The sequence below is a fragment of the Xenopus tropicalis genome, chromosome 7, assembly GCF_000004195.4.
Source record: "Xenopus tropicalis strain Nigerian chromosome 7, UCB_Xtro_10.0, whole genome shotgun sequence".
NCBI classification, from domain to species: Eukaryota; Metazoa; Chordata; class Amphibia; order Anura; family Pipidae; genus Xenopus; species Xenopus tropicalis.
The window spans coordinates 70696192-70719035 of NC_030683.2; the positions used below are offsets into that span (position 1 = coordinate 70696192).

Below are 22844 nucleotides of genomic sequence, written 5' to 3' on the forward strand. Positions count from 1 at the left end.
ATTTACCAAATAGAATTTTGCTCATTCAGGGAAACAAAACAGTGTATCTTTATACATGCAGTATCTAAATATATCTTTTGTCTTACTGCTAATTTTGTTATATTTTTGTGATATTGCTGTCGAAGGTGAGTTTAATGAAAACAGTTGTTATTCCAATATTTAAAGGGATATTGTTATGATTTTTATAGTCTAGTTTTTAATTACTAAATTACACTGTTTGCAAATAATTTACAATAATTCACTCTACCATTTAAAATGTTCATTTTTGAAACAACAAATGTATTTTTTTTGCTGTAATATTAGTGTGTAGGCAGCCATCTCTGTGCATTGTGTCTGCGCACCAGATCAGCGCACCAGAGGCCACCCCTTTCAACAAAACTTTCATTTGAAGCAGCGTAGGTGGTCTTTCACGGTGAGGGCAGAGAGGTTGTAGAATGCTCTTCAATCTGACATAGTGAGGGCAGATTCTGTTAATGCCTTTAAAAGGCATGATATATATAGTTTATGTTTGTGAGTGTATAGATAGGTCAGTATAGGTTTGTGTGTGTGTCAGGTTCATTCATAAGGGTTAAACTTGAGGGACTCTGGTCTTTTTTCAACTCAACTTAACTATGTACCTACGTAATTATGTGTCCAAAATTGTCCCAAACTACATATAGCTTGAAAATACTTTAAGCCAAAATGGGCTTTTTTCCCAATGGTGTTACCAGACATACTAACCAAAATTCTGTGTTTTATTTTCATTTTGATAAAAATACCCCAAAGGGGGAGTGGTATAATTGCTCTCTCATATTTGCTAAAGAGGCAGTTCTTTCTGGTACTCTGCAGGGTTTCACTACTAATTGGTATGTCCCCTGTAATGGGCAGATCATTAGCAGAAGCTCATTATGAAAAGCAAATACTGCTGGGTGCCATAATAGCTGTATTTTTGTGTTTTATTACATTTTGGATTTTTTATATTCCATCCTTTATTTAACCCATTTACTTTAAAGAGAACATCGACTGCTAACCCCCAAAAATTTGTAAATTAGAATTATATTTCCAAACGTAATAGTAAAATAATCTTCTCTTTTTTGATATACAAGTTCATAAAACAACGCTGTAAAATACATTAGGTGAAAAACAAACAATGCAGCAGACAGACAGAACAAGAGGTCGAGAACTCTGCCAGTAATGGTAAATAATTGGCAATAATGAGAAGAAAGATGTATCTCTGTATTTTTCTGCTCTTAGTCATTCACTTTGTACTTCTGTTCCTAAGTATAATAATGGGAGATTGAAGTATTTACATACCCACACAAAATTTAAAAAAAAAATGTAATTTGTAAAACTATAATTTCTTACAGTATACATCCACAGTTCTGCTGACATTTGTACTGCCCAAGGCATTTGTAACCTCACAGGACACTGGCTCAGTGAAGAAGGAAAAGTCAACAACAGTTTCATAGGTTTCGTCCGTCACCTCTTTGAGAATCTGGCCACCTTTTGCCCACCTAAAATTAAACAAAGCAAGACTTTGTGTAAACAACTCACCAAATCAAACTTTTTTTTCCCGGTAAACAAGAACACAATGTAATCAAAACAAGTATCATACTATGAAAACACATTCATTTGCAACATCTGATACATGTCAAACATTAAGAAATTTGACAGCAATTTAGCTAATCCTGAATTCCCCATTATGAACTTAAAGACAATATATTTCAGTTGCAAAATTCGATATAACTATTTTGTGTTACGCAAACAGGAAATATGTTCATATTTATATTTTATATTGCCTAATATCTGAAGCATTGCAGACTAACCCACAAAAGAATGCACAAGTGAGGATTTTACTTTGAGTATTCATAGTTGTTCTATTATAATATTCACCTACAGTATAACAAATGTGATTATTTCTGATTACAGTTATGCATTTATAAGACTTTTTCCTTAGAAATACCTGTATAAAATATGTGCTCTTAGGCTTATTTATTTTTAAAAATGGCTGAGCCTTTGTTGTTGATGTGGCAGCCTAAGACCCAAAACAGCAGAACAAATACTACATATATTTGCTTAAGGCCAGTAGGCGCTAATGTTATCAACACAGTCTTCTCAAACAACAATGGACTGGCCACTTACATAGTTACATTGGGTTGAAAAAAGACCAAAAAAAAAAAGAGTCCATCAAGTTCAACCCTTCCAAGTAAACCCAGCACACACAAACCTATACTGACCTATCTATACACTCACATACATAAAATATATACCGTACATCAATACTAAGGGGCCGATTCATTAAAACACGAGTTCGAATCCCGAATGGAAAAATTTGGATTGAATATGATAATTTCTGAAGATCGCAAATATCACGAAAATGCTAACAAAAAAATTGTATTAGTCACGATAATATCGTATTGGCGACCTGAAAGTCACAAAATTTTCATACAAAACAATTGTAAACAGTGGCAGAACCTTTCCGAATTGTTCGCGCAAGCATACGAAAAAATCGGTGAAAATACGCTCAGAGCATAGATTTTAGTATCACAATAGCCTTGCTTATAATGCTTGTTCAAGAACTCATCCAAGCCCCTCTTAAAGACATTATTGCTGTTGAGAAATGTTATTTTTTTAAATGTTAAGAAAACAACCTGCATCCCAGACCTTCATCTGAATCCAATTACTTTTTGAATGTGCTCTACCACATGTGAAAATAGAGGCAGTTTAATATATACTTCTAAATAAATATTAATATTTTTGCTATTGCAAATGGAATAAAGAAAATGATAATTTACTTGGAATTAATTAAATCATTTTACGCAGACTTTGTGAAAAGTCCAAGTATCTGCAATTTCTGAACAAAATAACATTTTCAATTGTTAAAAGGCATAAACGGAACAGTTCTGCTTTTCTAAAAAATGAAAATGAGATCTTTATGTATTAATATGAGAATTTATATAACATCTTTGAGCTGGAAAACCATCATTCTGCTGGCAGGGTGCAGTCAAAAGAATTAGAGATACAGGCTTAATGGGATTGTTAGATGCAGATAGATTTGAGAGAGTTTACAGACATGATCCCTTGGCTGAATTCCACAGAAGGCATTCACCTAAAAAAAAACCTAATGAAAGGTTCAGTATGAAAACATACAGATGAGGAATTTGAGTCGATTAAACTGAATTCTTTTTGTCAACATTTGTACAATAATATGACTGTATCATTCAAGCGATGCCTAATACCAGAATGTAATTTGTCACTCTATACTTCTTACTCTGCAAAATTCAGTTAATGAATGCGTTAATGGGAAACTAAGCCTAATTTATATGTTCAGTTTATGGAGCTTTTCTTTTCTCTCAAATAGACAGTAAGTATGCAGTCATATCTCTTTGTTTTGAAGTATCCTTGGCATATTTACAATTGCAGTTATAAATAGTGATGAGCGAATCTGTCCCATTTCTCTTCGACCAAAAATTTGTGAAACTGCTGAAAAATGTGTGAAACAGCAAAAAATTAGCAAAACAGACGACTTTTTTTTTACTTGTGACAATTTTTACACAGGCAAAATTTTTTACACACAACTTTTTTTCTTACTCCAAATGCATTAAAGTCAATGGGCGTTTTTTTGCTGTGACTTTTTTGTCTGCGAATTTTTATGCGGTGAATGTTTGCTGCAGTTTCGTGAAAAAATTTGCCAATGGCAAAATGCTGAATTTTTAGGCAAATCCATGCATGGTGAAAACATTTGCTTATCACTAGTAAGAAATAGTAGATGAATGGTTGTTGACATATATCTTCATTTCTAAACTGTGTCCATATACAATTATGTTGAAAATGCTTTGTGCAGATTTTTTAAAAATTGAATTAAGAATGCTGATATACTTATATTTATGAACACTTTTCTGACTGAAAGGAAAGTATTCAAATTTATTAGCAAACGTATCAAAGCCTTCAGGGTCTTCAAATGTATCAACTCATCACAATCAACTTTACTGCTTTCATTAGCCATTCTTTTCTTTGTATGGAAGTTGCAAGGGTATAAACAAAAAAAATAGGGTCATTATGCCATCCTATTCCACATGGATCTCTTTCCTGGAGCAGGTTAAATACCTAAAAGTGTGCCCTTGCTGTAAATTACTAAAGTTTTAGTTGGTATTAAAGATTAGGAAATATCTTAGGAGCTCTAAATACATACAGATCTATTTCAGACCAAAACCAGGAAATATTTGAAACTTTTGTAAAGGAATTGGCCATTATTTTCTTACTGGTGGTGGTCTGTTCTAAAATGCAGGTCCTCTTGTTAATAGCCATATTTATGAATACTGTTTACAACTTCAACTTCAGTCATTTGTGGAATAAAAGTACAACTAACTATTCAATACACCTTGACTGAACTGCTTAAAAAATATATATATTTGGAATGCAATACACCTCTCAGTGCATTAGTTGGGATCTTCAAATTAATAATACTATCCTTTTTGCAACTACTCAGTAAATGTCTTAACACTTTCTGAAGACTGACTCATTGTGTTCCAGAAGGGTGAAGAAACTGCACAAAATCAGAAAATGATGGCGCACATGTATATGGATATAATAAGTAGAAGTCTAATGGGAACAAACTATCCCACAGTTCTAATAAAGGCCATTAAATTTGCCAATTTAGCACAATTGGTGGAAAAGAGTGCCTTCTTAAAATACTCTTGTTATTTTTAAATTAATACGAATTAAGTTTTTAATTTGTCGGCATTACACTGTTCATTAGCTACATGGCTACTGTGAAGGAGCAAGATCCAATGAGGAAATTATTTTATATTTTTTTCAAATATTAAGCATAATAGTTTTTAATAAACTGCATAATACAGAACATGAATTATATAAAGTTATGTGTGAATCTTGCAAAACGGTGAAAATTCGTTTGCAACAACTTATTTCATGCCATGCAATATTTTTTTGTGGTCATTGGAGTCTATGGGCTTTTTTTCATGGCAAAAACTTGCAAAAAATGTAATTCTTTACTATCTTATACTAGAAAATATCATGATAATATATATAACAATATGTTTCAGTAATGATTATGATGGGCATAACTGGCACAATGGAAAAACTCAATCTCTCTTTAATCAATATATGTTTAAACAACAAAGTAACATATTTTTTATACATATACATATTTATATATAAGGATTAAAAAAAGACACACGTCTACTGAGTTCAACCTGTTAGTCTTAATGAAAACTACTCATTGATCCAGGCCCATCTGAAGCCTCCTAAATTGCTTCCTGGCAATCAGACCAGTCCCCTGGACTTACTGGTGAATAAAGCATAAGTATATTTTTGTATAGTTCCCTTATATATTTATACATAGTTATCACATCCTTTTACAGTGTAAACAATCCCAGCTGCAACAGCCTCTCTTCATAATTTAGACTTTCCATAACCTTTACCAGATTAGTTGCCCTTCTTTGGATCATCTGTAGTTCAGGGATATCCCATATTAGCACTGGAGACCTACATTTCCCTTTCAATTCCAGATGAAGCCTCCTTTTCCTATGTCTTACCTATCTGGGCTAAAACTTATTTGAGACTGTTAAAAATCTGAGAGCTAGATGTTAAAGATATCTACAATTCAAAAACATATGTAGGCATTTTGAAGGTTCATACAAACACGAGGAAGACATTAAGAAGTTGCTCATGTAACTTAATTTGTATTTTTTCAACCTATCCATTTTGCTTTACTCTTAGGGACCTATTTAGTAAATCGGAGATCATTTATTTGTAATATAAGAAAGCCTAGTTTGTTTCCAAATTGCTGATTTTTTTTAGATTTATCAATAGAATGTAAAATGAATGGGACATGTGATTTTTGTTGCAATCAAGTTTGTCTTCCTGCAAAGAAACTTAATCAAGTTTTTTTTATTTGAGCTTTTTTTAAACATGCTGGCGATCGAGAAAAAAAATTGAGTTTATTTGCTTATGCTTGTACTTGAAAATAAATACATCTGCCTCTCTATATTGGTTTCAGACATGCATTAAAAATATGTATATTTTCCTAGTATAATGCCAGATTTCCTGACCTAAAGCAATACTGCTGGACATATACCATCCACACTCACAAAATATAGGCTAATTCAGTTTTCTTTCCCACTATAAAAAGGCAATTATCTGCACCTTAATAATTCAGTTTTGCATACCTCCCATTTCTGTGGGGGTATTTATCTCATTTATATAAATTCCAAGCCCAGCAGAGCTGGTTTGCGAAGGTTAAAGCAACAGTGTTTTCCAGTAAAATTAGCAAATTTGTTAATGAAGTTTAGCACATAGCAGTTGCTGTTATAATATTTAATGAAGACTTTTGCACTATGAGAGCTTAAATCACAGGCACTGTAAAAGGTGTTGCAAAACAAAGCAAATAAAGAGAACAGATTTTGATATATGCATTTCAATAAGAGTCATGAAAGAGCCTTTGCCTGCCAAAGTCTACAAGCCACTGTTTGTCATTGTCAGTATGCAAATCCATGTGGCAGTTAGGTCAAACTGAAACAAGCCAAAATCACTTCACTTTTTAAAAAATAAAAAATGTTAGTAGTTAATGTTTTTTTCCTTTTTACTGGCTACAAAATTCTAAGAATAGAAGATTTAACACTTTAACAACTCCACAGAGCAATCACACATACAGATAGCAATAAGTTTGTCAATGCATTTATTTTATTTTAATAATTTAATACATTTTTAATAGTTCTTTCACAAATTGTTTAGATTTCTCTTTGCCAAAAGGCTATCTTTTTGCCAATGTGCAGTACAAATCATGTGAAGAACAGCTTAGGCTAGTTTTTCAGGCCATTAAAAGAAAAGGAAAGGTTAAAGTAATAGAGGGGGTGCCAAATATTAGACACCCACCCCATAGCAATTAAAATCAGCACCTGTTAACCCGAGCCAGTGCTACTGTTAGCAGAAAACTGCACCAGCTTCTTAGCGAGCCTTTTTCTTTACGGGTGCGAATATGTAGTAGACTGAAAACCTGGCTTGGAGCCATAAAAAAAAGCATAAGAAGTTGATGATCACTCCATGGCGCTCGCTAAGAAATATCCTGAACTGGTGCAGAACAATTTGGCAGCCCCCATTGATATAAATGTTCTTATCCATTAAAGGAGAACTAAAGCTTCGCTAAATAAGTAGGACAGAAATGTTGCACATTATATTTTGGGTTTCTCAAGACAATCTTTAGGATTTGTGCCTCCATAGATGCCCCTTGTTCTTTTCTGCTGATTCACTACACATGCTCTGTGCTGCAGTCAGTTACCTAAAATCATGGGCCAAGCCACAATATACTGTGTAAACAGAATATAAATGTCACCATATAATGCTGATTATTAGTAATGTGTTCATATTCTCATTACTTCATTACATGGCAGCTCTGAAATCAGTGCGATTAGCATCAGAATTTAATTATCATCCCTTTAGCATCAGCTTATATGACAGGCAACCCTTATTTTCTGCTTGATAGTTTGAGATGGCTCCTAAGCTTCAACAGCTGTCTAGAGCACACAGAGCATGTGAGTGTTGACATTTCTAATGAAATACAAGATGGTGACCTCCTGTGACAACTGTACAGACCTGGATCATTACTATATAGAGGTGCTGAACCTTAAGGTTTCTGTAGTAAGTTCAGTATACAAAATATGGCATGCCACATTCATTTTCAGGGTTCAGTTATACTTCAAGGTCATACTGACACTAAAAAAAACTACTTTTCAAAATATTAGAGGAGAAGGAAAGATAAAAACTAAGCAAATTTTATCTGAAAGGTCTAAGTAAATGCACACATAAGTCCTCTATTAAAAGAAACACAATATTTCTTTTCTTCTTTTTTGTACACATGTTCTTCAGTATTAGACTTCCTGCCCTCATAAAAATCATTCGGGGCATGAGTCTGCTCAGTTTGCTCTTCTCTCACTTTCCCACTCCTTTGTCCTGCTCCTCCTCCCATCAGAATTCACTCCCCCTCCCATCAAAATTTACTCCCCTCCCAACTGTGCTGTGTAATCATCTAGAGCTAAACGGAAGCTACTGAGATCAAGCTCAAATGGCAGCTGCTATCTTAAACATACAGAGGGAGCTGGTTGTTTATTCAGGTATGGTAAAGCTTTCTGCAGAATAAATATAGAATTCTAGGTGGCACTATTGTGGCTAATCTATTGGCAGTAAAATTAATTTCCTTCTCCTTTAATGTACATTAATAGGTCATGTTGATTATTTGTCACCGATAGGTCTGCTTTTTTAAGTAATTGTTACTTAAAGTTTCTAAACCTGCTTTGCCAACCTTACTGTCCCTTCTCAACCTGTCTAATGCTAGTGAAATACTGCTGTAAAATTATGGAAGCCCCTCATAAAGAAACATTGGGGATCACAAAGAAAATCAGGCAAATACTTTTAGGGAAAGCTTAAAAATACCATGCAAAAACAATGTTATGACATGTAAAAAAATGTTTGATTTATGGTTTCAGTATCTCTTTAAGGGTCAAAGTATCTGCTCTATACCCTTCTGTGTCTAGCTGCATTGGCCTAAGTGCAGCTACACTGAGTGGAGATCAGCCTAAAAAAATCCATTTCTGGGCCAATCTCTGTTCTTTGTAGCTGCACTCAGGCCAATGCTGTGCTTGTCAATGCAGCTAGACACAGGAGGGTATAGGAGTGAATCCACTTATCTCCGCCTGCCTACAAAATGCAGGCCAAAAGAAGTTTAGAGGTTTATTCTACCACAACTAAACTCACAAATGAGAAAACCATGACTGTTGTTACAAAAAGGATGACACCAAAAAATATTACAGCTCCCACAGACTTCTATAAGACGTTGCCAGCTTTTAGGTGGCGTATTTTTACATTCATGTCTTTGCATTTTTGACGCATAACAAATTTGTTTTTTTTTCTGAACAAAAAATTGTGTTTAGTGCAAAAAATAGGCCCCTTATGCACCCTTGCCACTAGTGACCTAATAAGGTGGCTTTCTATATCCCCTATATTCTCTGCTATTTAATTCTTTTAACACTATTAGATCACATGGTACAGTATATGTTTTTTTCTGTGACTAAAACATATGCCCATAAAAGTTAGTGGCACCATAACCGAGAGCTGTTTCAAAAGATACAATAGGGTTGACTCACTAAAGGTTGATACGTTTTATTGCACTTTTTTTGCGGTAAAATTGACGCTGGAAAAAAATGTGTGATTTGCTAAAGTATTATCGCATACATTAAATTTCGTGCTACCGCATGTGTTAATTTTAACGCATTGCGTTAATTTGCGCACAGAAATAATACTAACGCATGATTCACAAACACTTAGGGGCTGATTTACTAAGACACGATTTCGAATCCGAATTGGAAAAATTCCGATTGGAAACGAACATTTTGCTACTTTTTCATATTTTTTGCGATTTTTTCGGCGTCTTTACGATTTTTGCGAAAAAACGCGAGTTTTTCGTAGCCATTCCGAAAGTTGCGCAAAGTCGCGATTTTTTCGTAGCGTTAAAACTTGCGCGCAAAGTCGCGCCTTTTTCGTAGCGTTAAAACTTAAAAGGCGTGACTTTGTGCACAAGTTTTAACGCTACGAAAAAATCACGACTTTGCGCAACTTTCGTAATGGCTACGAAAAACTCGCGTTTTTGCGCAAAAATCGTAAAGACGCCGAAAAAATCACAAAAAAATACGAAAAAATCGCAAAATACCAATCGTTACGAAAAAAACGCAATCGGACGCATGCTATAAATAGCGCTCGAAATATCGACCTTTAGTGAATCAACCCTAATGTGTTGTATATATGTTAGGAACTCCTTGGTCTAGAACTGGGGACCAAGTAGTGCTCTACCTCCTGCGACTCCAGGTTGAGCCAAGGAAGAAGTGTGATTTTGGTCTGAAGGCTTATATCAATGACTTCCTCCTGGCTGACACTGCAGGCAGTACGCCTATTTGGATATTTAAGCCTGCCTCCTTCAATATCCTGGACTTGATCATTAAGCTCTCTGCTGTGACCAAGTCTCCTGTTCCTAGTTCTCGATATCCTCATACCTGCTTTTCCACAAATGTGCTCTTCAGTCCCATTATATTGTTTTGAATACTTTAAATCAACCATACTTAGAACTTTCCATTGATGGCATTGACATTGATGTTGTCTTTATCATTTTCAAATTATTTTAATTAATATTGAGCCTAATTTGATTCTACCATGTTTTGATGAAAGGAAAATAGAAAATGTGTTATTTGTTTCAATTTTACAAAGGTGATCGTTACTGATAATAATTGGAGCTCAAATTTACAAGTTGAATTATTTTATTTAAAAATGATTTCCTTAGACTTGCAAAACAGAATTAATGTTTTCTTCCTGACAGCTTGAAAAATGAATTCAAGATCATATTGTAATTTGTCCACTTTCATTGCCCATGTCCCTTTTAAAATAACTTTTAATTATGTTCATTACTATTTATCGAGATCATTTAAGGTAGTAGTTTCAAAAATGACAAGATAATATAAATAAGATACTTTTTGCATATGAGGTATTATTATTAAAATTATTGCACAAGGTAATAGGGGCTCATTTACTAATCATTGATTTTGTATTTTAAAGTCAGTTCGGAATTTTTTCAGAAAAGTTGTAGAGAAAAAACGCAACTTCTCAGATATTTACTATGCATCTTAATGGCTAAAAATCCAAATGCAATAATTCACCAGATTACATTTGCTGAGTAGTGATGAGCGAAAATTTGTGAAATGTGGGTGTTGTGTGACAGTTTTGACATGCCCATTTTGCCACGACCGTGCCTATTTTTAATGTGACTGCAACTTTTTTTGATGTGCCACAAATATTTTTTCATCGACTTTTCATGGAAGTTTCACAAAACAATTCGTCAATGGCAAAATGTGGAAATTCACTGTGAATCCATGTCTGCAGAAAAATTTAGCTCATCACTATTGCCGAGTTCATGGCAATAGAAGTTAATGGCAAAGGTACCAGAGGCAAGTGGTACAGGCAACATCACATGCAGAGTGTAATACAGACTGACACTTCCCTGAGGACAAATTTGGCAGGAATCTCACTTCATCTCTGCCACGCCCTGTAGTGGCCTGAATCACCTCAGGGAACCCCTGATTCCATATCCACTTGGATCCCTACACTACAGGCCTGGGAGAGATACTTCCAAAACTGCCACTCCTATGTTGGAGCTCAGAACTGCTCTTTCTTACCGACTATAAAGGGAGCTACACTTGCCACTATCTAATGCCTCATTCACGGGGCCCGTTTCCCGGCTACACCTACCTCCTTTATTAGGCCCTGGCCACTCCTTCACTATATCAAAGTGAGTCAGGAAGTGGTCACCCTACCTGTCAATAGCTTACATATGTTAATGAACTTACTTAGATACAAACTCTTCTGCCTAGCAACTAAGGGAACTGAACCTGTAGAGATATAAAGCTATAGGGGTTATTAACCCTATGGGTCTCTACATATATTTGTTGAATGTTTTTCCAGAGTGAGGCTTAGTTAATGTTATTAGCAAAGAAGAGTTGTACATCATCCTGTATTGTTGTAGTAGTATATAGTTGTAAAAGCAACTTGTCAGTGCAGCATTTGTGTATTGTAAATACACTACATACACAACTAGATTTGCATTCCCTTTATTTGCATGTGCCTATTGTTTAATATCCTCTGACCTTTTCATTTACTGTTATTTTACCTTCAGGTTGTTTTTGAAATATTTTGCACAAGAACTGTTCAGCTTATTCATCAGATCAGTAGCAGCTTAGCAGTGCCCATCATGCCTGGATGTAATGCCATGACTGTGACTGATGTTTCATTATTGTGGTTTCTATAGCAACTCCATTAAACAGCTTGCCTGAATAAACTCAGATGAGAGCTGTATGAACAAAAGCCTCTGAAATAAGAAGCCATGTTTCATAATGAAAGATTCCTCTGCTATGGTTATGCACAAAGCAGGTCACATTTAAAACTTCTATTCTGAGTTCTCCAAGTATAAAAAGCCTGTTAATTTTCTTGTCACTGACAGATATCTGAGATTACTATATATCAGTGTGAATGAATCATTTTCTAGCATGATCTCTGGATGACCCATTTCTACTTTATTGACTGCTCTTATCAAGACTATTAACAATATATAACAACATTTGAAAGAAAATAAAATCTTTTGACATTCCAGATATTACTATCATGTATATGTAAAACATTTTCAATTAAACAAAATTGTTTTTTTATAGTTTTATAGAGTGTTTGTTCTCAGCTGTGGCATGTTCTGGAATGTAATAAGCGTTTACTAAACAAAACCCCTGTTTTGTTAATTGAGACTTAGGGATAGGGGGAACAACATCCATTTCAATTGCCACTACTTGGGTAGCATATACGCAGGCTAGCACTGCACGGCCTTCGTGTTTTATTCTTGTTACTCTGTGGGTTTTCTCCAGATACTCCAGTTTCTTCCAGTGCTAATTGGGTCCTGATAAATTGAGCAAATATGTATATTTGCGATATATGTGATAAGAGGTGTTATTTACCATGCAGAACACAGTGCGCAAAGAAGTGCAAAAAAGGTCCAAAATGCCAATTTAACACAAGGAGCAGTGCAAAGCTTCAGGCTGGGCCACAAAGGCCCAAGGTAGCGTTGTTGCCTGCTAAATGCATGGATAGGGAGCTGCACTAAGGAATATGCCAGCTTTGTGTCCTGTCCCCAGTGCAGCTCCTGTTTCTTCATGTAGAGTGGCTTGAGAGGTGTGCTCAGCTTCCTTTTGGCTCTCTCATGCCTGCACATGGTGGAGGAAGGGGGGCAGCAGGTCAGGTATGCGGTCGCAGGCCTTGGTGCGCATAACATTTCAGTCCTACAGGGTCGATCAGCACTCTACATTTTCTGTTCAATCATTAATCTGATAACATATTTGTAAATGAATTTTGGAGATGTAAAGCAGAGCAGGTTTCTGCAGACCTTGCTATGGAACTATAAGAGATGGTGACAAAAGTAATCTTCACCCTGTGTTAGCTATAATAGCCTGTCAGTTCCTTTATAAAGAAAATAAGAAAATGCAGTGTTAGGCTGTAGAGATGTGCTTTATATTACATTAATATCTGAGTATGATCCAAGCAAATGGATTTGTATGCAGAGAATGCTGAAGCCTTTACAATGTATGATTCCTAAAACAGAGAGCATAAAGTAGTTGCATAGAACTGAGTATTAGTGATTTGCTAATTTTTTCTCCAGGCATGGATTCGCAGCGAATTTCTGCATTTCACCATTGGTGAATTGTTTCACAAAACATCTGTGAAATTTTGCTGGGAACATACAGTAAATAGGACAGAAAAAAAATTGTGGAAATACATGTGATAAAAATTAAGAAAAGCTTTCTCTTTGATTTAGTTTATATAAACTATTAGGGATGCACCGAAGTCACTTTTTTGGGTTCGGCCAATCCCCCGAACCCACTCTGAAGGATTCGTCCGAATCCCAGACCGAATCCGAATTAACATATGGTAATTAGGATCGGAAGGGGTTAAAACATTTTTCACCTGACCATTTAACCCTTTCCAGATGCAAATTTATGCTAATTAGGATTCGGATTCTGTTCGGACGAAACCGAATCCTTCAAAAAAAGCCTGGATTCGGCCGAATCCCAAACCAAATCCGGTATTCTGTGCATCCCTATAAATTATATACATGTAAACATACAGTAATAAAAAGCACAAGTGTCGGAAAAAGTGAAAAAGCCCCATCAAGGAAATGTTCTAAACTAACAAAAAATAATAATTTATAAAAAGTCCCTTCTTGGAGGGAGAAAAGAACTGTACCTGCTTCTTTCTTTATTGGACTTTATTGGATCTGTTTTGGGGATTTATGAGCTGAAATTGTGAATCTACCCCACAATATAGTGGAGTTTCCAGTCTGAGGTGCATTCAGGTAGGAGTAATTTACAATTGTATTCTGAAATAAATTTCTTGCTTGCCTTGGATAGAGCCTCTAGGTAGCTATGTAGCTAGTGATTCAAACTATTAGAGAGAATGTGTTGATAAACAGAAAAAGGTACATTCTTTTCAGATCCCAGACAGCATATCTGTAAGCATGTGTTATGGTGGAAGAATGTAATAGACTATAAATTGCAAAACAAATGTTATCTCTCATCCATGCATAATTTTCTTTGTCGGTATGATTGGAATTATCTTACCAGATACTGATAGTATTTAAATAATAGTGAACATACTGTATAGAGCCTTGCTTTTCTCTGCATTTTATAATGTTTGGTTGCAATTTAATGTCAACATATTTATATTCTGTATCTACTATTGTTCTTGCAGTGTCCTCTCTGCTATACTGGGATCACTAAAATGCAGTGATTTTAATAACCAATTTATACTTCCTAACAAACTACTTACAGAGCAGAAGACATTACTTTTTATACACCCATCTGCCACACATAATGTAACATACATATTACGCCTACAGATTCTATAGACACATAAAATGTTTCTCAAAATAATTGCTTAAGTCATATATACTGTCAACATACAGTTTTATAATATGGTGCAACTAGTTTACTGGCACTTACACGGAAGAGCTGATTAACCTGCCAAAGCAGGGCTGTTTTCAGCCAACTAATATGCCCATCTCTGTAACTGGTTCAGTTGTCTCCAGGTATTTACACAATGCATATACTTAAGGGTATAGTATAGTTAGTAATCATACATAATATTCCATCAAGGTTTTCATCCACTGCACACTTTACTCGTTTACTGAAAAAGACTGTGTTTTTTTCCCACAGAATTTTATCTTAATTGACTGCAGAAAAACAGAGCAAAATCACACCCAGTGGGTGAGATTCAGCGAGGGTGGGTGCATTGTGCAAAGTATTGTCTGTATTTATGCCCACTCACAGGTGAAACTAATGAACTCCACTTTACTAGGTGCAACTGGGGAAACCCAATGTGTGTGCAACTGCTATGTTTGGCAATTTTACCAAAAAGGCCCACAGACTCTAAATTCATTAATTAAAACAAATGTAATAATATTGTTTAATACACACATGATAGATCCTTGAGGATTTCTATATGTAAAGATGGTTCAGAAACTGAAATCCACTAAGAAATACAACTAATAAGAAGCTAGTCTACTGGAAAAACAAAACATATCAAATATATATTATCAGACAATGCCAAGAAACTAACACAAAAGAGTCTATAATTTCTTATTTACACAATGCTTACAGCGATACCCAACCAGTGGCTCCTGAGCAACATTTTGCTGACCAACCCCTTGGATGTTGCTCTCAGTGCCCTCAAACCAGGTAGTTATTTTTAAATTCCTGACTTGGTGGCAAGTTTCGGTTGAATAAAAACAAGATTTACTACCAAATAAACCCTCCTGTAATCTAAAAGTGTGCATAGAGGCTACCTAATAGCCAATCTTAGCCCTTATTTGGCACCTCCATGAACTTTTATGATGCTTGTGTTGCTCTCTAAGTCTTTTTACATTTGACTGTAGCTCACAAGTAAGAAAGGTTGGGGACCCCTGTTCTAAAGCAAGGGTCCCAAATCGTTTTTACCCGTGAGCCACATTCAAATGTAAAAAGACCTGGAGAGCAACACAAGCATAAAAGATGTTCCTAGGGGTGCCAAATAAGTACTATTATTGGCTATTTGGCACCCCCTATACGGAATGGAAGCATACAGGAGTATCTGTTTGGCGGTACATCTGGTTTTTATGCAACCAAAATTTGCCTCCAAGCCAGGAATTAAAAAATAAGCACCTGCTTTGAGGCCACTGGGAGCAACATCCAATGGGTTGAAGAGCAACATGTTACTCACGAGCCACTGGTTGGGGACCACTGTTAAAGTAATGTTTGTTTGTCAAGGTTTCCTATAAACTCAACTCAATTAGGGTGAAGACACATGGAGCTACTTAGTAGCAGCTACTTTTCATGGCTACAAAAAGCCAGAAAATACCTTTCCATAGAAAAACTGAGAATAACTACTGCTAAAACACTAAGGGGCTGATTTACTTACCCACGAACGGGTCGAAATGAGTCCGATTGCGTTTTTTCGTAATGATCGGTATTTTGCGATTTTTTCGTATTTTTTACGAATTTTTCGTTACCAATACGAAATTTGCGTAAAAACGCGAGTTTTTCGTAGCCATTACGAAAGTTGCGTAAAATCTGGCGATTTTTCATAGCGTTAAAACTTGCGCAAAAAATTGCGCTTTTTTCATAGCGTTAAAACTTACGCGAAACTTTGCACCTTTTAAGTTTTAATGCTACGAAAAATGCGCAAATTTTCGCGTAAGTTTTAACGCTACGAAAAAAGCGCAACTTTTTACGCAACTTTTGTAATGGATACGAAAAACTCGCGTTTTTACGCAAAAATCGTATTGGTAACGAAAAATTCGTAAAGAATCTGAAAAAATCGCAAAACATACGAAAAAGTCGCAAAATTTTCGTTTTCAAGTCGGAACTTTTCCAATTCGGGTCGGATTCGTGGGTTAGTAAATCAGCCCCTTAGGGGCACATTCATCAAAGTACAACAGGTCCGAATACAAAAAGATCATAATTTTTTTTAAAGGTTACAAATCTGCATATCTTCTTCGACTTTTTTTTTGTACATTTGCGCAAGTTTTTTGTACTTTGCGACAAAATGCACGTAAAAATCGTATTGTCGTGCCGAGTACGAAAGTTTCGGATTCATTCAAGCTTCATTATCGTGACTTTCCTTGGGCCAGGTTGGAGTTGCAGAGTGCCATTGAGTCCTAGGGGAGGCTTCCAAAATCATGCACAGAAGGATCAAAGTCAGAAAGGTTTTCCTGCAGTTAATGATCGTTCAGATACGAAAAAAATCGTACTTTTCGGACATTATACGATAAGATGCAATTTTTTCGCATTTCAAGATACAAATTTTCTAATACGATTTTTTTGTATCGTGCTTTTTAAAGGTACGAAAATCGTATTTTGATAAATCTGCCCCATAGTGACGATTATCAGTAAATGGTCAGTATTGTCTATTCTAGTAGCCATGACAAGTATTTGCTACTATTAGCTTCGTATGTCTTCACCCTTAAACAGACAACTTGAAAGCTACAGAGGTATATTCTGTTGTTTACTCAGTGGGAATAATTAATTTCTTCCAGCACTAATCAGGCCAAGAGGAAAGAACTATGCTCTCTATACTCAAATATTGCAGCATTTTAGCTAAGATGTGTTGCTATGGTTAGTGTTTCCTTAAGAAGAGGGACAGAAATGTGAACTGTTTCTTAAACGAACTTTGTGTCTGTTTGCAAGCAAGTTATAACAGCATATATACTTGTTATTTAAATAAGTAGTTCTGCAAAGCAATCACCTAAAACTAATCAAGCCAGGTTTTCTATGGATTTGTGTCTCATGGTTAATTGACTTGCTAAATTGAATTCAGAATGTTTTGTCCCTATGACTTTATTGACAACTAATAGTGTTGAATACTGTGGCATGTTTGCAGTAGTACCTCAACCAACAAAACCTTTACTGAACTGTAAAGCGCCACTCACAATTTCCAATTTAAAGTAAGTTAGATTTTTTACCTCTGATTTTTGTCTTATGGTCTGCAGAATCTCATTCTAAAATTGCTAAAACATATATAACCTGTACATTAAATGCCAAACAAAAGACAGAGGTGCTGTGGAGAATGTATATTGCTCAAAAAAGTTGCATCACTAGGAATACCCAATTCCACAGTATACCTGCATTTTTGGATTCCAGAGCAGCTTCATTTCAAATTATTTGTCCTGAATTTCCTAGCGGGGAAACTAATGGCAATAAAGGGAGTTGGCCTTTCCACCAGTGTTTCCCTTTAATGCCGGTGGAAAGGCTTTTCAGAGAGATTAGTCACCCACTGTAGGAGAAACTTATCCAGGTGACTGACCTCCCTGTGGGGCATTAGCCTTACAAAGACCCTGATGTACTTAACTTTTTAGATAAAAAATCAGAAAAGCTTGCAAGCCCTAGAGTAGACCCCCAAAGTGCTTAATCAGTAACTGATCTTGTTGGGTTTTCAATGGAAACAAAAAATGTGCCACAGAAAACAGATCTATGTATGCTACAATAGCACATTGATCATTAATACTTGTACCCAGCGTGAAATGAACTGTAACAAAGTTTTACCCTGTGTAAGAGAGACCTTAGATTTTAACTTGTCAATATATGTTAAAGTTCCAATTATCTTGAGATTTCTTATCTGCCATCATGGCACCAGAATTTTAATTAATAGTATGCCTTTAGTGGGTGATCTTATTAAATATTTTCCTAATCTGTGCAGACTCATCAACAAAAGACTGCCATCATGGCCTGCTGTGATCATTGCCCAACTGGATTTTCCAGCTTTGTTGTATATGCTTGAGACTTGATGAGATAGTAATGTTGAAGTAAACTTTACTGGCTAAATAAACAGGCCAATGGCCCGCTGTGTGAAGTATGGCCTAAGAGGGCAGACAATATAATGGTGGTGTATGGCTAGATTTAGGTTTATGGAAAAACAATTATTTTATCATCTCAGTAAGCATGGAGGTATTCAAATTCCCCTGCAGACGGCAACATTACACTGATTTAAATTTGAAACACATTGTGTATGTCAAGCATTGCTTACTTCCCTTTCAATTCAGTGCTGTTGTCAGTGGGATGCAAAGATATCCCACCATCATCAATTCCATTATGAGATAAATGTGTTATATTGGTATGTATGGAAAAGTGGTTCTTAGGATTAGGGCATGAGACAAACTGATGATAGTGCTGGGTAATATATTTATTTATGTATATATCCATGATTTAGCATGATATACTTAAAATCAGAATAATAAAAGTTATGCCTTTGGTGATAAGGATGTTCACAGAAAAAGTAAGAGATCTTTTCATTCAATTCTTTGTTTAGAAGTAATACATTTTGATGCATAAAGGTCTGTTTATGAGAATTATGGCTGAAGAAGCTTTGGCAGTATTTTGCTACATTTTCTATCAGTGATAATCAGATTAAGGAAACAAAGTCAGCCAAAGACACCTTCCTCTTGTTTGACTGCTAAGCGTTCCTCTGGATGAAGGCCAAGTTGAGTAAATCTGTTTCAAACTACTTATTGTTACTGAGAGAAGCTACAGGAATATGGGTGCTGAACATGCCAGTAGGTTTACACCCAGCAGGCCAGTGACAATAGTTCAATGCCTCGGTTATATGTCATTGTGTTTATATGTCATTGTGTTTGTAAGCAACTGGTCTGTTTTTGTGGGTGCTATTTCTTTTATTTTGGGGCCAAAAACATTAAAGACAAAACTAACACAGTATATATATATATATATATATATATATATATATATATATATATATACGTGTATATATATATTTGTTGCACATAAATGCCATTGTACAACTGATTGCTTTTTTTAATTTAAGATGTGTCCTAAAATACAAATACAAAACTAATACAAAATACAATATAAAAGTAATCCCAATACAACATTATTAAGTCCAGTGCACCACTAGATGGTTCTTGCATGATCTCCCGTGCACATTGCTATTCTGATTTTGTATCTACCCCAGCATGTAATGAAACCCATATGATTTTGGCTTTCTTAGTAATTCTTTTAAACTAGCCTTCCAATTATACTTAAAAGGTCTAAATGTGCAGTACTGTTAAAATTCTGCACCTATACCTATCTTTTGAGCCCACAGCAAGAACACATCTCAGTTTGCTGTAAGGCTCTATTCAGATTTATTCCACTTTGCCTCTCACTGATAGAAAACACCACTAGAATATCATTTTTAAGCAGACTTTAATTCATTCACAGTGTTCTGCTTTAACTAATGCAAATCCCACATGTCTGATCTTTTTCCTTATAAAATAATTCCTACTTGAGTTCTTGATAAAAGCTGCTGTAAGACATATATTGAGAGGGTTTTGCAGAAATGATATAGTGTTGAGGAGGATGAAAATGTTTTTTGGCACAAAATAACAGAAACCTATCATCAGCAACCACTTAAATGTATAAGAAATAGTGTTGACATTGTTGCATCGTTTTAAAAATTGTGGGCATCAAAGGGGTTAGCATTGCTGCCTTGCAACATGGAATCCTAAGTTCAGTTCTAGAGAGGGTGCTTTCCTCCCACACTCCAAAAACTTTCAGGCAGGTTAATTGTCTCCTAAAATTACACTAATGTGTGTAATGTTTGTAAGCTCAAATGGGGCAAGGACTGATGCAAATTATATATAATCTCGCAATATGTCTATGAAGATTTTCATTTATCCAGGTCATGAAATACAGCATCTAGTAGAATAAAGTCTAAAGCAACTGAAGAAGTTGCTCAGATGAGTGTTGAAATGTTTTCAAGAAAATTAAGTACAGTTGCTTTAGGCTAAATTCTACTAGATCAGGGGGCCCTAACCAGTGGTGGATTAATGAGATCCTAGGCTACACTTTCCAAAAGACCCCCTTCTAGGCTACAACAATTAACTTTCAAATTATTAACTATCAGTACCAGTAAAATAATTTCTTAAAAATCCATCAAACATGATGGGGTATCAATCCACATCCACAAAACAATCAACCAGTAATCTTACAATAAACTTGCTACAAGAAAGATCACAGTAGAGACCAGGTGGAACAAATGCATCTTAAAAGCAGCAACCTTAAAACATTGTACTTTGATAGTGTTTCAACTGCACAGTGAATTGAACAAAAAATATACATTGCAACTAGAAAGGGAAGTTTAAGAACAAACTTCATGTTGGGTTGAAAAACATGAAGTCACTGAATGAAATCTGATCTGTTGTTGGCTCTGCCCACTTTCTCTAACCTTGGACCACAGTTATATAGTTAAAACCACTGTGCAAAGTTTGGGGACCCTGGTTTTAATAGTGTCTGAATGGCAGCAACTTAAATTTCCCCACTGAAAGTCAACGAGTGACATCTGATTGGTGGTTGGTGGCTCCACCCCCTTTTTCTAATCTGGAACTGCAGTTACCCAGTGGCTAACTCTGCAAAGTTTAGTGACCCTAGGATTAATAGTTAAAGAACGGCAGCAGTTAAAATTTAAACCAATAAAAGCCAATAGGTGAATTGTGATTGTTGGTTGGTGACCCCACCCCCTTTTTCTAACTTTGAGTCAAAGTCACCCTGTGACAAACAGTGGGCACCCTGGCATAAATAGTGTGAGAATGGCAGCATTTTAAATTTAAACCAAAAAAATTCAATGGATGAAATCTGATTGGCTGTTACTTTTTTCTAACTTTGAACGGCAAATACCCAGTGACTAACTCTGGAAAGTTTAACAACCCTAGAATTAATATTTAAGTAATGGCATCAGTTTAAATATAAACCAATGTAATCTAATGGGTGGAAATGGATTGGCTGTTGGTGGCTCTGCCCACTTGTTCTAACCCTGACTATGTAGTCAGCCAGTGACTGACTGTGCAGTTTGGGAACCTTGACATAAATAGTGTGAGAAAAGCAGCATTTTAAATTTAAACCAAAAAAATTCAATAGGTGAAGTCTATTTTTTAAAACCTAAAAATTCAGTCCCCTAGTGACCCTGGTGTTAATACTGTGAGAATGGCAGCAGGTTGAATTTCCCCATTGAAAATCAATAATTAAAATCCGATTGGCTGTTTGTGGCTCCACCCACTTTTTCTAACCGCAGTTACCTGGTGACTAGCTCTGCACAGTTTGGAGACCTTAGTATTAATATTTTAAGAATGGCAGCAGTTTAAATATAAACATATGAAGTCTATAGGTGAAATCTAATTGGCTGTTGTTGGCCCCACCCACTTTTCTAAACTTGGAACATAGTCACCCAGTGACAAACTGTGCAAAGTTTGGGGACCCTGACATTAAACATGTGAGCATTGAAGCAGTTAAAATTTCCCCACTGAAAACAATGAAAGAAATGTGATCAAATACAAAAAACCTTAAATGCGTAGTCTCCCAGTGACTGACTATGCAAAGTTTGGGAACCCTGGCAACAAACCAATAAAAATCAATAGGTGAAATCTGTTTGGTTGTTGGTGGCCCCACCCACTTTTCATAGTAACATAGTAAGTTGGGTTGAAAAAAGACATACGTCCATCAAGTTCAACCATAATGCCTATATATAACCTGCCTAACTACTAGTTACATAGTTACATAGTTACATAGTTACATAGGGTTGAAAAAAGACCATTGTCCATCAAGTTCAACCCATCCGAGTAAACCCAGCACACAACCTATACTAACCAATCTATACACTCACATACATAAACTATATATATACAACCAGTAATACTAACTGTAGATATTAGTATCACAATAGCCTTGGATATTCTGCTTGTTCAAAAACTCATCCAGGCCCCTCTTAAAGGCATTAACAGAGTCTGCCATTACCACATCACTAGGAAGGGCATTCCACAGCCTCACTGCCCTCACCGTGAAAAACCACCTACGCTGCTTCAAATGGAAGCTCCGTTCCTCTAATCTATAGGGGTAACCTCTGGTGCGCTGATTGTTTTTATGGGAAAAAAGAACATCCCCCAACTGCCTATAATCCCCCCTAATGTACTTGTACAGAGTAATCATGTCCCCTCGCAAGCGCCTCTTTTCCAGAGAAAACGACCCCAACCTCGACAGTCTAACCTCATAGCTTAAATCTTCCATCCCCTTTACCAGTTTAGTTGCACGTCTCTGCACTCTCTCCAGCTCATTAATATCCTTCTTAAGGACTGGAGCCCAAAACTGCACTGCATACTCAAGGTGAGGCCTTACCAGGGACCTATAAAGCGGCAAAAATATGTTCTCATCCCTTGAGTCAATGCCCTTTTTTATACAAGACAGCACTTTTTT

The 22844-nt window shown here is 35.8% G+C and overlaps 1 protein-coding gene across 2 annotated transcripts in view; it reads right to left on the reverse strand.

The window, feature by feature from the left end:
- kirrel3 (kirre like nephrin family adhesion molecule 3) overlaps window positions 1–22844 on the reverse strand; it is a 731102-nt gene that overhangs the window by 77498 nt on the left and 630760 nt on the right. For both annotated transcript variants that reach the window (XM_031905877.1, XM_031905876.1), the window contains exon 8: window positions 1345–1493. In XM_031905877.1, the coding sequence (XP_031761737.1) occupies window positions 1345–1493 (149 nt within the window). The remainder of the gene's footprint in view (window positions 1–1344; window positions 1494–22844) is intronic.